This window comes from Trachinotus anak, unplaced genomic scaffold (genome assembly GCF_046630095.1).
Source record: "Trachinotus anak isolate AG129_WGS33_773 ecotype Australia unplaced genomic scaffold, CSIRO_AGI_Tana_v1 ptg000024l, whole genome shotgun sequence".
Taxonomy (NCBI): domain Eukaryota; kingdom Metazoa; phylum Chordata; class Actinopteri; order Carangiformes; family Carangidae; genus Trachinotus; species Trachinotus anak.
The window spans coordinates 12,144,677-12,159,925 of NW_027273875.1; the positions used below are offsets into that span (position 1 = coordinate 12,144,677).

The 15,249-nt window shown below is 41.5% G+C and overlaps 1 protein-coding gene across 6 annotated transcripts in view; it reads right to left on the reverse strand.

The window, feature by feature from the left end:
• The window catches only part of camkk1a (calcium/calmodulin-dependent protein kinase kinase 1, alpha a), a 64,667-nt gene that overhangs the window by 22,456 nt on the left and 26,962 nt on the right, over positions 1-15,249 (reverse strand). For all 6 annotated transcript variants that reach the window (XM_071460397.1, XM_071460394.1, XM_071460398.1 and 3 more), the window contains 4 exons: positions 9,572-9,619; positions 7,145-7,198; positions 3,753-3,804; positions 2,316-2,449 (listed from right to left, as the gene is read on the reverse strand). In XM_071460397.1, the coding sequence (XP_071316498.1) occupies positions 2,316-2,449; positions 3,753-3,804; positions 7,145-7,198; positions 9,572-9,619 (288 nt within the window). The remainder of the gene's footprint in view (positions 1-2,315; positions 2,450-3,752; positions 3,805-7,144; positions 7,199-9,571; positions 9,620-15,249) is intronic.

The window sequence follows — 15,249 nt, forward strand, 5'->3', positions numbered from 1 at the left end:
AGATGGCGAGTGGGAGAGCAGGTCTTCCCATTGCCTACGTATGCCCATTATGCAAGTGAGGGTGGACAAAGAACAGAAGAGATGAGTGTGTGTATGTGTGTTTTCTCTCTGCTGGAGCGAGCACACAGGAGCAGGAGTGCTCAACTTACAGTTAAAACTCTATATTGCTGGCACACTCCACACCTGAACAAGCCAGACGGCTCCCTCAGCTTAACTCCCCGCCACAGCGACGCTGCCCCAGCCATCTGGCCAAGATTGAAAAATGCTCTGATAATATCGCAAGGGAGTGGCAGACATCTTGAATCACATCTTCAAAGCCGGCTATCATATTTCATAAACAGCCATCTCTGTAGAAACTGGAATCAATCCGTCTTCAAAATTTCCCAACTCAGTTTGAGAGCGTTGGCTGTTGTAAATATTGGAATCCGTTTACCAGGTGGAAGCTGTGGTTCTCTAGAATAGGTCACCCAAATATAAAGGTCCAGTGATAGATGTGCTGCAGGGTAAACAGTCTCTTATTTACCACCTGTTTCCTGGCAGCACAGAGTTTATCCATCTTTTCCGTCTGACATAAACTGATATGACATAAATACAAAGCATGAGTCGGGGCACAGAGCAAGAAAGGTTATCTGAAGACATAGTGCTCAAGGATAATCCACAACAAAACCTCCAGACTGAAAGAGCTACAAACGACACAGCTGCATTTTGCGTCTGGTGCTCTCTGTGGTCATTTAGTCTTTCTTTTTTGAGTCTTTTTAAGGTTGATTCATGACTCCCTGGAGTTATTTTACATCTGTTTGTGGTTATTTGACATACAGGGTGGTTGGTATTCTTGTCTGTGTGTCATCATGCACTGTCATTATATGTGGTCCTGGAGACACCCAGTTGTTCTCACTACACAATAAAGAAACAGTCGTGAAACTTTACAGGTGTGTAGTTCAAATCAAAATGAAGCAGGAGTTCACAGATGGGTGTGCTCTGACCACTGAGTCCTGGGTGCTCATGTAATGATGTAGTAATGACTACTGAGTGCTCGTGGGTCCGAACGTCATGTTAACAGGCATCGCTGCTGGTGTGATCCCAGCCAAAGATGGTCTCTAGTCTTGTAGTTGTTTTGCATCACTTTGTGGTTGTTTCAGTTAGTTTATTATTATCTTTTTAAATCTTTTTGGAGTTGTTTGCTTTATGTTTTGCATTTGGATTTAGGCATCTTGTTTTCAGTTGTTTTGTGCATCTTTGTCATCATTTGACTGTCTATCCAACGAGAAATGTTAACATTCACTAAACGACTACCTATTATTGTCTGAGTGTGGTAGACACAAACACAGACGCATAGTTTCATCCATGCGTGAGAAGCCTGCCGAGCCTCATTTGTGTGAGGTACGGTCATGACAGTCAGTGTCTGCACTCACTGCAGAGCGCAGATCAGAGGAGTGACATCTGAGTAACATCTGGACACTGCTGGACACAGCTGTACTGCTTGTGAGTAAATGGACATAATGCAAGTCCTCTTCATGTTTCCATAGTGTTTTGCTGTTTAAAGATAAAGTTATTTTACTGATGTAGCCTTAAATAGGACATAATTGCCGAAGTGTAGCAGAGGGGCACTGCATTGTTGCTATTTGTGCTGCTGTTGTTAGCCATAAATACTTATAATGTGTTTATGAACAGCGATGTGAAGTAATTTGTGGTAATGGCCTATAATGTTCAGAATGTCATGTGCAGCAATTTAAACACCTGCTTATTAAAAGCTGGGTATTCATGCTGGCTCATGAATTAAATGGCGACATTAAACAGCTGTACGGCTTTCAGTGTTAATTTCCATTTGTTGTAAATGCCATTTTTTTCCCTTTTCTAGAAGCCAAACACACGCAAGTGCAACATCCTGCTAGCGGCATGGATGTCTGTGCTCTGCTCTTTCTAAAACAAATTCACTGACCTCGATCCTCTTTCCTGCCCACAGTCCTTCACTGGAACCACGTCTGAATCTGCCAAAGGCCAGAGCCTCTATTACACATCTAATACTTCAGTCTGGACCAAAGTGGTGGACCAACCAGCTGACATTGCCTTTCTTAGTACTTTGCTTCTAACATGGCTAACAACTGCTAAAACTGCAAAGGCCACATTTTTATCCAAGTATGCCTGAACTTCTCCTTCTCATTGATCTCTCATTCAGTTAAATTGATAGTTTAATATAAAGAAATAAAAAAAAAAAATCTAAATATGGAAATACTACCATACATCATTTGACTCCATTAATGCAAAAACCTTTTACTGTTGTGTGTTCAACAACAAGAAAACAGAGAAACTCTCACCTCCACCAGCTTGACAATGTTAATGTGGTCCAGTTTTTTAAGGATGGCAATCTCTTGGTAGACCCTTTCCAGGGGTCCTAAGATTTTTGGCTGCTCTCCTTGGGCTGCCTTGGGTCCTCTTGGGGGTGGGCGGCCTGCAGACAGCAACACAAACCACAAACACAGCTTAACTAAATGATTTAATCATGATTAGTCTTGACAAGGAATCAGATACAGATATTTCTCTACTGTGTCAAAATATGAGCAAAAAGAAAATATGACAATACAGGAAGAAAATGTGTTTGGTCGTCTTCCAGCTATAATATTGACAGATTTTTTTTAAAAAACAAACTGCTCTGATAAAGCAAATATTTAAATAACTTGAAACCAGCATAAATGATTGCCAGAGAAAGGAAAGATTTCACCCATTTTCATTCCTCTACAATCTAATTTTGAAATGTTAGCCTATTTAAAGGGGCAGTCCACCAATTTTTTTATGCATGAAGTTCATTTTAGTCATCACAAGGGGCATTAGGCTTCCTACTGCAGCAGTACACTGCTGTTCCCCTTTGTACACCCTGTGCTCTCTGATAGCAGGTTGTGAAATAACAAACACACTCCCCAACGAGCAACTTCTCAAATGTTATATTTAGGTTAGATGATTCAGATGTTGGTCTGTCTTTGCATTTTTCACTTTCTATCACTAGAAATAGTCAAAACCAGAGTTCAAAGACATGTTTTCTAAATATATACAGACAAACCATAATCTGTTATGTTTAATACAGCACTGCAGACCAAATAACAAAAAGGCTTCTTAACTTTAAGTTGCAAACACTGTTATTAAACCAGCTGCTAATTAGCAGTAATCATCAGCCCCCTACGTTCTCTTAATGTCCATCATGTTGTTCCTCTTTGTCTATGAAATGTGCCTGTTGTTGTTGTTTGTCTCTTAGTGATTAGTTGTTAGTCACAGTGTTGAAACTTGCCTTACACAATCATTTTTGCAATGCACCTGCAATCGGCGGCAGATGATTTCACTCCTCTGGGGCCGTTTCGCTGAGAATCACATTATCAGTGTGCTGACTGTCAGACCTCTGTTGTTACTAGCATTCAACCTTCATAGCTCTATGTGTAATTGTGATGATGTTATTTCAGAGTGAGCAGCCTTTGTAATCACTCATAGAGACAATCAATTGTGTGTGTCTCGTCCAGTGGTGTGTGTCGTTCATTGTATGGCTTTGAGTGTCCTCACTTTCAGGAACATGTCATGCTGTTACCAGACAACAGACAGGGGTGCTGGTCCGAAGAAAATCCCGGAAGGTGTCCTGTGGCTTTATCTGGTATTAGATGGAATTGGTGGAGTACTCGCTGCCGGTCCCATCGCTCTCTGTGGGTTACTTCCTTCATCTCTTACCTGCTTTGTTTTGTGTCAGTGCAACAGAAGAGAAGAAGACTTACGTGGAAATCCACACTGCTTCATTAACTTCTTCTTGGACACCACCTTCATGGCCTAGGGAAGTGAAAATGATTTAGATCATACAGTGTGATCACATAAAGCTAGTATAAAGAGTGAGGGAGGCCATTTATCAAGAATTGTGTTACATAAGTGAACTAAAACAAGCAAGTATACCAATAAAACTAAATTAAATAAACCTTTAGCTTAGATTTAATGTAAATGGGCCCTTAAAGATATTCAATGATACAACAAACATCCTGAGGATTTAACTAACTAACTAGAAACATCAATGCAAATACAAGCCTCAGCAGCTGGATTTTTTTAATCTGTGTTACTATCCCGTGTAAGAGGTCAGGGGAGTCTGAGGCAATTGAATGTTGTGATTGGTTTCTCAAGGACAAACTGGATCAATGTGCTGCTTCTGACCTCTCCCTCCCAGATACAGAGGTGAAGTCTCTGTTTTATGCTGATGACGTGAGACTACAGCAGCAGCTGGACGCAGCAGAAACATGTAGCCGTAATTCCACATTTCAATGAACTATAAATAAGATCTCAAAATCAAAAATACCCTTATAGCAGGAGGAGGCAGGGCACATCCTGCTGCCAAATCAACATGCCACAGCCTGATGCTTTAGCAACAGTGTGTTTTTTAAACCGTCATTCCAATAAAGCACCTTTGAATTTGAGAGAGTGAACCAACTTTAAGTCATATAATTAACTGAATAATAAATAAATAACATTCACTGCATGTTTGACATGTCTCTAATTAACACTAGAACCTCTGTGCTGTCAGTGTCAGTGTGATTGCGTTGCTCATTAATTCATGGTGAGGTGGAAGATTTTCAACTATTCCTCCATAAACAGTTTAATTGATGCACAGCTCAGTAGTTTCTTTCAAAACTGTGGTCGTCGTCACTGTGACTGTGCGGACACCAGCAAGACAGCAGATCCTCCCCTGTGCCGTTTCCATGGTTTGCTGAGTGTGTGTGTGTGTGTGTGTGTGTGTGTGTGTGTGTGTGTGTGTGTGTGTGTGTGTGTGTGTGTGTGTGCACAGACTTGTGGGAGGGTGGTTTATGTGGGTAAATAAAGCCTCTCTCAACCACAGAGATGGCCAAACTAAGCAATCGGGGGAGAAGGGCCTTGGTAACAGAAGTGACTAAGTCAGTCTGGCTGAGCTCCAGAGATCCTGTCTGGAGCCTGGAGAACCTTCCAGAAGAACATCACCATCACTGTGACACTCCACTGATCTGGGCTTTATGGGACAGAGGCCAGATCTGTCCCAAACTCCTCAGTCCAAGTTTGTAAAAAAAAAAAAAAAAAGAACTCTGAGACTTTGAGAAACAAGATTCTCTGGTCTGATGAGACTAAGATTGAACTGTTTGGTCAGTTGGTTTTCCTTCTGGACATTTCTCCAGTCTCTCCACACAGGATCTCTGGAGCTCAGCCAGAGTGAGCATCAGGTTCTTGGTCACCTCTCTTGCCAAGGCCCTTCTCTCCTGACTGCTCAGTTTGCTGCTTGTGTGGCCAGATATCTGAATATTCACCTCTTTAAATTCATCTCTCTTCAAATTTGAAATGAGCTGAGTGCATGCTGCATGAAGGAGGCTCACTTTAGCCCCCCGAGGCTGATAAATGGCATCAGCATGACTGGATACCTGCCAATCAAGTCATGAGCAGGGAAATTATATTAAACAGGACAAACGACAAACACACGCAGGATTCAAAGACCTTTAGTAATCTGCTGATATGTCAGACAAGAAAACCGGTTCCAGCTCTCACTCGGACAAGATTCTTGTGTTCATACATAATACTGTGAAGAATTAGTCATCAGTTTATTTTTATCCCGAGTCACAAACTGTTCAGTTTCTGACCACTGCTGCTTCCCCAACATATAAATCCATTAGTGTTTTCCTTCGACTGTATGTATATGTATATGATGAGAGCTCACTGAAGTGATACAACCTAATATAAATGATTTCATTTCATCGACGCCTTATTATCTCCTCTTACTTTCACAATCATTGGAGCAAGTAAATACAGGTGAAGCTCTAGAGCTTACAGAAGCCTGTTTAGATATCATCTTTCCTCTGTATGGTATCTGTGTGTGTGTGTGTGTGTGTGTGATGATATATGCGCTGCCTCATATGCAAAAATCCAATCAGTTCTATGTGAAACCAACACTGCCAGGAAATAGGACCCTCTCATGCCACCATGACTCATCTGCTCCTCCTGATTCCTGTCAGTGTTATCACAGGTGAGTCTGTTATTTGAGCCGGCCTGTATTAACCTGCAGTCCGTCCTGGAAGGTAACATTTTCTATCAGTGTCAACAGTGAGAGTCAAATACAGGAACACTGTCATTTAAAACCGGAAACAAAAGACGGAAACTAGAAATCTAAGCGCAGACACTTGCGCAGTAAAACTGAAAGCCTCCTGTGCTTTAGATGTGGCAGACTGTCGAGGTGAAGAGTGAGCTGAATCTCAGACCTCACACTGGGTGATTCTCTGAGGCTGGACTCTCTCATACTACAACACTGTCTCCCACAAAATAGGTTTTTGCTGTGGCTGATTTGCAGTATATAGATGTAATATAAGGAAGGGTTGCACACTGCTGCATGACCAGTTCTGCAGGTCGGCATTTTTGGAGGTATGTGTCATTATTCCACTCCACAGGGCAAGTTTATATAAGCACTCTCTTGTAATAATATTTCACTTGTCTTATAAGCCTTGTCTGTGTCCTTATTTAAACTCCTGTTGTTTACTCAGCAACAGCACGCTTACAATCTCCCATTTTAATATTTAGTTGTGTTTAGCCCTGAGCTCCCACTGGCTCCAGTTCAAAAGTACATCTTAAACCCATCCTGAGTTGGCAGCTTAAGTCCACATGACTCATCCAAACACTTTCATTGTTGTTACTGTACAGGGAAGCTTAGTCGTGTTAAGACATAAAACAGCTTACACACAGAGGGGCTGAGGTTGCCGAGCTTTTACCGGAACAAAATCACCTTGATGCAAACAGATGAAATGACTTCACGTCAGTGTGTCGGCTCATATCCAGATTCACCCTCACGAACTGACCTCAAAGCAGCAACCTGATCTACAAAGCAACAGCAGAGCTGCTTTGGAGATAATAAAGTGTTAGATGCACCTTAAGTGGCACCAGAAGTCACTCTCATTTCCACTTTTCTTCTGAGGCGACTGATGCAATTTGAGTGGATGGAACTTACAGCTAAGCTACAAGGTGGAAACAGGAAAAAAAAAAAATCAATAGCCCCGGTGAGATGGTGTAAAGCTCCTGTGTCTAGACAATAGATGCAGAGAGAATGAAGGAAAACTCAAGAGAGGTGCGGCTGTGCGGCAGAGGGACTGATGATCAGAAAAAAGCTTTGACTTACATAATGTTTCTCATCATCCTCATTGTAGGCGAGCTTGACTACACCGTAGGAGCCCTGCAGTGCAACAACAGAGATTAGTTTTCCTGTATGGACCCACTCGTTCACAGCAATGCATGATTCAAGGTGTGGAGGTTCAGCTCAACATTTATGTTCAATATTGAATAAATAAAAAATGACATACAAATAAATGAACTATTCAAACTCAACTCATTATTGTGAAATATCATTTCGTCATTCCTTTTCATATTTCATTTTATCACTTTTATTTAATTATAGACTTGACATGAAATGTGTCACCAAGAAAAATGTCATTATGAAAAAAAAGCAGATTTCTGACAAAGGGACATTGTTAAATAAAAATGTCTGATGTGAAATAAAAATGAACTCATATAAAACTCTATTATGAGAAAAAGAAGGATCTAATGTCATTTCGTCAGAGTCGTATGATTTTGGAGCTCATTAAACTCATTAAAACTGAAGCTGATCGACTGAGGTGGTGGGCTGTTCAGGCTGTTCAGATTCCTAAAGCATCACTTGGAGAACAGACGGCAGCACCATACTGACAGAGTGTTTTGAAGCAGCACTGTTTCCATTCAAAAACAACATTTTTATTCTTTGACAGCACAGAATGGCTTCTCCCACACACACACTGCCAGGGGATATCATCTTACCATCACAGTCCTGTTTTTTCCCCCAGGTTTCTTCTTGATAAGAGCAAACTAGAACCAGAACTGCTTGAAACATTCACATTAATTAAAATAACCGAGTTATATCACCTTCGATGTCTTTGACAGCCAAAATCGCCAGCTGGCCGTTCATAAGTGACTCAGGGTTTAACCGTCCTCATAACAAAATTTCTTCTATCTTATGGGCAGACACAGATGTATTTGTGTTTAGTCAACATGTGGTCAGAGTGTGAATTCTTCCAGACGTCAACTAATATTCTCTGTATTCTCTTTTCTAATAAACATGGTCCAACTCTAATTTTTACTCTTTAATATCCAACAATGTGTCTACTGTTAATAAGCCCTTTTAATGCCTTTTGCTAAAGATGTCTCTATATTTACACCACTTTTTGCATGTGTCTGGCCTTGCTTCATACAATGAATGCATTTCACTTTTCAATTTGCCATTTTTTTCAGTTTTCATCTCTATTGCTGCCACAATGAATTCCCCAATGTGTTAGACCCCAAAGAATTTATCTCCAGGCGTCACTTTTGGAAAAGCAAAACTAGATCTGGTTAGCTGTCAGATTCACTGTAGTAATAACACATGCTGCACGTCAGGGTGACCTCTGTAAAGAATGAAATGCTGTAGATTACAACTCTAATTCTGACCTTCAAGACACTGATAACACAGACTTTGACTTTTGCCATTTCGCTTTTCATTTCCTCCTTACTTCTTACAGTGCCCAATCTAATGTTTTGTCCTGCTGTGACATTTTTATCTGATGCTGGCCTCAGACTAGACTCAAATATTGGTCTGTTGAAGTGACAGGAATAAAGTTTTGTTATAACATCCAGGTGCCTAAAGGAAGAATCCTAAGGACGCTGGTCATCTCCTGACATTACCTCTAGCACCACTACAAAGTTCAGCTTCAGCTGTACTTTGTGTTCAGTGGTGACTGGCAAATGTTACGATGCTAACATGCTAAACTGATATCATAGACACTGTAAACATATCAGCATGTTTGCATTATCACTGTGAGCATCTTAGCATGCCGACGTTAGCGTTTAGCTCAAAACACTGCTGTTTTGTTTGATAGTAGGATGTTAGTATTTTTCTAGAAAAGTTATACAGCTATAAAAGCTGTAGCTAACAATTTAGAAAATTGTATGATAAAATATGAAACAACATTACTGAGCTGAGGAACAAGAGGTAAAGTGTCAGGTTTTTAGACAACTAGAGAGTTGAAAAAGTGACCTTCAAACAGAGTGTCAGTGAGTTTTATGGACAGGTGCAAAAACATGTAACAACACCAACAACTTATTGCATTTTTGTGTGAGATGGAGTTTTTTTCTGTGCACAAAGTTAATTTTTTTGTTTAACTTTGTAAAAATCACAGAGGTTTCAGTTTCTAATAGCAACTGCTGTGGTGGATATCGATCTGCCCTCAAATATGGAAAGTAAACCCCAGGAGCATGGTTCACTGTCTCAGAAAGACTGATGTAGGAAATGCTGATTGATTGAGCTGAGGTACAGAGGCAGACACTTCCAAAAACAAACCCTCTTGTCTCTATCGCATGATATTAAATCTAACAACCCACAAGCCACACAAGACAAACAGCTCACAGGTGTTAGTGTGCACGTGCTGTGATGGTTTTGGTGCCCAGGTAAACTGGACAAAAGGTCAATTTCCCCAAACTACTTCTATTTTCCCAAACCACTTGAAATTTGAGTTAAATGGCAGAAACAGGAGAAACTCACCTTCCCAATCTCACTCTTCAGCTTATACTGGTTCAACTGGATACAGTCCTGTAAGGGGGGAGAGAAAAGGAGGGGACATGAGGAACTAAATCATCAATATAAACATTATCAGCACCAGAGCGAACGCTTCGAGAAACAGGACTGTCTTTGGTGCAGGAACAAAATGTTCCCTGTGTGTGTGTGTGTGTGTGTGTGTGTGTGTGTGTGTTGAAAGTCATTTATTTCTGAGATGTAGGTAACGATGCAGTCTGTAGTTTCTGTTTACTGTCTTCAAATCCATTAGAGTGCTACTGCTTAAATGGCTGATTTGCAGTTCCATAGCAACCGCTGCTACAGCACGGAGTCAGCCAGGGGCACGGCAGAGGAGAGGAGACCACAGCAGGACAGAGAGAGGAGGGGGGGTGAGAGGTGAGAGGAGAGAGTGGTGAGGGGGTAGGCAGCAGGGGGGGCAGACAGCAAAGTCAATAAGCCCAAAGTGAGCAGTGATTTAAGTGTGAAAACAAAGGGGATGGAGAAAAAGGATTTAAAGCAGTTCTCTGATTACAGTTGGGGGGGGGGGGGGGGGGGCTTAGTGTGAGCCAGAGCATACTGGAACATGTTTAAAGGATGAGAGGCGGTAGCAGAACACAGATGTTACAAAAGAGACTGAAAGTACAGCACCAACTGATGGTGCAGGACAGGACTCACTCACCATCAGGAAAGGCATTTTAAAAAAATATGACATTAAATAGTGGGTTACACAACATGCTGGTTATGTAGCTTGTGCTGAATATTCCTGTCGGTGCTGCAGGAGATGTGAGGAGGGTTATGTACTGTAGCTATGATGGTGTGAAGTACTGTGGGCAGGGATTATGACAAAGGGTGAGAGATAGAACAGAAGATTTGCTTTTGTGAGGTGAAGCACGCAGCGCAACTCAGAAAAGAAATGCTTTGATTTGTTTCAGGGAGAGAAAGAGAGTGGAGAAAATAGAGCAATGGAGGATAAAGGGAAAGGCAAATGAGGAGAAACCAAAGAAAAGAGCAATAGGAGGGATTGTCTGAGAGGGTTCACAGTTTGCTGGCACATGCTCAGTGGGCGCTGCACTGCAGTTAATACTCTGTCAGGGCTGACGGATAAAGAGGGCCAGGCAGAAAGCCTTAAATACATCTGTCACAAGCACACACACATAAATTAAACTCAAAAGCTTCACTGGGCCACGATAAATCCTTAGAGGGCTTTTTCTGTCAGATTGTCACGTTAGACTGTTGCTTTACATTAACAGTGCACCCCCCTCTGTCCTCCCTCAGCATGTAAACACACCTTTCTCTCCCGTCTGCACCAAACTCTCCACATCTCTCCATCCATTATCAACAACTGATCAATATCACTGCATAACAAATAGATCGCTGCCACTGTGCCATTAAAAAACAGTGACCACGCATTTCATTCATATGATGAATGACGAGCAGGTCTGCCTCAGGAAGTGTGTAATGAAAAGGGAACTTGTGTTTGATCGTATTTAGGGCCTGTAAGTGTAAAGTAACTTCCTCATCCTGTCATTTTAAAATCTATTTTGATAGATTGGTATAATGGCTGTGGCAAAATGAGACTGTTGCAGAGGAAGGTGGTTTATTCGGTTGTTTGTTTTATAGGTTCATGTGCAAGTGGTCGAAATGCGCAGAGCAGAGTTGTGGCAGAATGAAGAAGCATCAGCTAAAACAGGAAATACAAAAGACGGTCAAATATTTAAAAAACACATTCTGCTCTATGTGTGTCCACTATCAACTTCTGCTGTGCTTGACAAGGGTAGAGATAACCACATCATTGACTGTGCTAATGTACTGTGACGATGAACTAGATGGTAACATTCATTGTTGCTTAAGGGTTTGCAAAAGTGGCTAATTTGAAATTTCTTCTGCTCCTCGCTTTAACATACAGTTAGTCAGACATAACAGATACACAGCAAAGGGCTTTGTCGACTTCCCAAAAGACACTTCCAAAAGGCAGATCTGAAAATGAGTAATAATAGTGACAAAGAAAAAAGCTACAGATAACACAAGCATTTACAGCTAACATTCACTGTTAAAACAGTTAGCACAGTCAGTTCTCTGGCATATTTATTTTCAGTAACATGGTAATAACTATTTCTTTCAAGAAAACAGAGGAAATATTTCAGGTTTAGTCATTTTGTTGTAAAAACCTGCAAAGAAGTTGCAGGCTGTTCATCAAGCCACATCATCAAGTGACTGTGAATGTAAATGCAAACAGGAGGGAGACTCATCTGTATAAAGCTGCAAAAACCTACTTTGCAAACTGACCCTGGGAGTCCTCACAGAATACTACAGTACAGTATTTAATCTCAATTGGCCGACTCTCAGCATCCACCTGACCACACTACAATGACAGCTCTGGTCTTATCAGGCCCCTCACATTATTTCCTTTCCTTTATGTTTCCTGGTAAACAGCACACGCCTGGATGTACATTTACAGTATTAATGTACATTGTAATTGGTCCTCCTGTGAATGACGGGGACAAAATCTATGGTCCCATTTCTGTGCAAAAATGAACTCTTCAGCCAGAGCTAGTGGGGCTTTATCAGTGTTTTAGAAAAAGGACTGTGCATTTTGTCCCCATCACTCCCATTGAAAGTGATTCCTCTGCAGCCAGTATGGAAACAGTACTGTCAATGTACATGTCAGATGTGTGGACTGTTTTAAGAAATACTTGAAAGAATATGGTCCTATCCTTCAGTAAGGTTCATTGTGAGATCTTTTCCTTGTTCTCATTACTGGTTAAAGATGGGAGTTGGGGGGGTCATAGTCGTGGATCATTTTTATCTATTGTTTCATAACGTGGGTGTTATGGATTCTTGTGACTCATAGCTATATAAATAAACTTGCCTTCATATTCTGTTTTGACATAAAACATCATGCTCTCAAATATGAAGTCATACATTTAGCACCATTTATTTCTCTGGATTTTCTTAATCCTAAACTTAAAACACAAAACAGAGAAGTCATTATTAAAATTCATCTCACTCTAAAAGTATAGACACCATGTGTACAAAATAGAGTGAAACACAATAGCAAATGTGATGAGAAAGAACCCAGAGAAGTTTCCTGCAACACTGAGAGAAAACAAAAGAGGCCTCTGTGCTTTAGTTAAGTTGTTATACAAGACATACACACAGTATTTCCTCATATGGCTTAGTGCGAGACTTCCCACATGGCCAAGGAAGGACAATTTTCTGTAATGAGGGTGGGAATGTGAACATGCATGCGTAAGTCATTCTTATATATTTCCCACAGTGTTAACTGCTGTTACATTATCAGTGAAATACACAGAAAACTCAGTGTACCTGTCCAGACTGCAGAGAGGGGAAAACTGAGATTCCACAAAAAAGAAAAAAAAAAACATGTCAGCTACATCTAAAAAAAAAATCCCTTGCTGCTGCTCATTGCCTGGTATGTATTCCTCAAAGGCCTTATGAAATGTCAGTCATTACTGATGTTTGTGCAAGGGAAGAAAGAAATGTTGCTCTCTCTCTCTGTTGTGCCATACTGTAGACCCGGTGAGAGCAGGGAAATACAAGCAACATGATTCCTTTTTATGGTTCAGTGCAAGAGCTGCAACTCCATTTTCAGATAGGAAAGGACACAATGACAGGTCTGAGAGTCTGTGGCAGCAGTCTGTTAAATTCAGAGGGGTTCCACATCCTGGCAGATGTCATGAATTTTTAATGTTCACTCTGAATTCGGAAAAAAGTCAGAGAAAAATGGAAATTCAGGAGTCACCCACTCCCACATGATGCTCCTACTAGTTTTTTTCGAGGGTTAGCACAATCAGACTGATATTCCATGTTTTCAACTGCATGTATCTTCAATAATGATGATACTCATAATTATTGTAAATAAATCTATAGCTATAGATTTGAAGCAACTATTTTACCTAAAAATAACAGCTTCAAATTCATTTAGATGGTGCACTTACCCCCACTCCACTCTCTGAACGCCTATTCTTGCACTATGTAACTTGGGTTGAGCAGGTTTGATCTCCTGTGAGTACTGCATAACGCTTTGCAGGACTACGTCACAAACCACCAGGTCTTCAGCTAGCTAAAGTAAGAAACTAGCTTGTTATTCTCAGTATGGACAGGCAGAGACTAGCTCCTAGCATTTTCATTTTAACTCACAGCTGCTGTGGGTTCTGATGTTTTTGGTCAATCAGATTAGCCAAATACTGCTTTGGCATGAGTGAACAGTGTTATTGTTGGTTTGTACTGAGATGGTGATTTTATGTTTGTTGCCTTAGTGATAGATAGCCCTTATTTAATGTTTCTGAGCCCTAAGCCTCTAGGGGTAGGGCTCTTCTAGTACCCTTAACCTCTCTGAAATGAAACCCAACAGAATTTAATGCACCATTGTCCTTTACTTACAACTTGTGGCTGCTGCTCGGCAAAAGTTACATGATCTTGCATCAAATGAACAGTATATACGTATGAGTTGGTGGGGTTGTTCCACAGTGTGTGTGTGATTCATCAAGTTCAGTAGTTTAGAGTAGTGTGAGTAGTTCTACTGCTTCACATTTTCTGCTTCCAGTTGCTGGCCTACCCCAAATATCATCATCTGGCATGTGGACATTCTCTGGTGCCAAGCCAACCACTGCCCCAGATATGGGTCAAATAGCTCCCAGTGAGACTCCTCTCCCAGTCTGTGTCCAAATTGTGGGAGGGTTGTGTAACCAGCCAGCAACCCTCTGCAAAAAAAACCCCCAAACCAACACAGCAGTTTCACATCCAGATTGGTCAATTACTGACAGAAGTCTTGCTCTCTGCCAGTTCCAACGACCACTGTACCAATCACCGGAAGGCACTCAAGGTACTGAAGGTGGATATAGTCAAGCTCCTGTTCACCAAAACCAGGTCCTGTGTCAGAGTCAACAGGGAGCTGTGCCCTAACACTGTAGCCTGTGGATGACCACACTGATGATGTAGCTCAGCCGGGTGAGATTTTGGCTGTGGTGTAACTAACATTGGAAATGATGAATGAGGAGGCTGATCTCTAGGCCTCTCGATCTGGGATTAGACCAAGGTACAGTGCTTTAGCTCCACACCCTCACCGCTCACCATCACTGACCAAGAGGTAAAACCTGTCAACCATTTTTGGTATCTGCCATACCTTAGCAAGTATCAACGTATGAAAGCATAGACAGCTGACCCATTCTACCACATTGAGGCTGCACAACATCCTGATCCTGTCTCTCCAGTATGTTGAAGACTTGGTCTGTCCTTGGACCTCGAAAGATTGGTACCTTCAACAGCAGCTATCTGGGAAGGACAGAATGCCTGAGGTGGTACCATGGGGTCTTCAATACCTGACTGCATTACCAGTTTCAGCAATCATCAGGACTTGAAGCTTACTGCCACATCACCAGTTCCACATCTGAAACTACCCAACTGCTCTAGGAGCCACCAACCTGAGGATGGTACAGACCCCAAGTGCACCCAGAACAACCTGGATCACTCTACTGCAGGAGGACCGCAGGGGGTTGAGAGGCCCTGGAGACTGGCCCAAAGCCGTTTGGCCTGAAGGAAATACATGCTTTCCTCAACTAGCACTAGCTGATGAATATGTGAGTTGTGAGCCTGATTATTTTTTGGCTAGACAGGGTGACTTCCCAGAGTTGATACTATTTAAA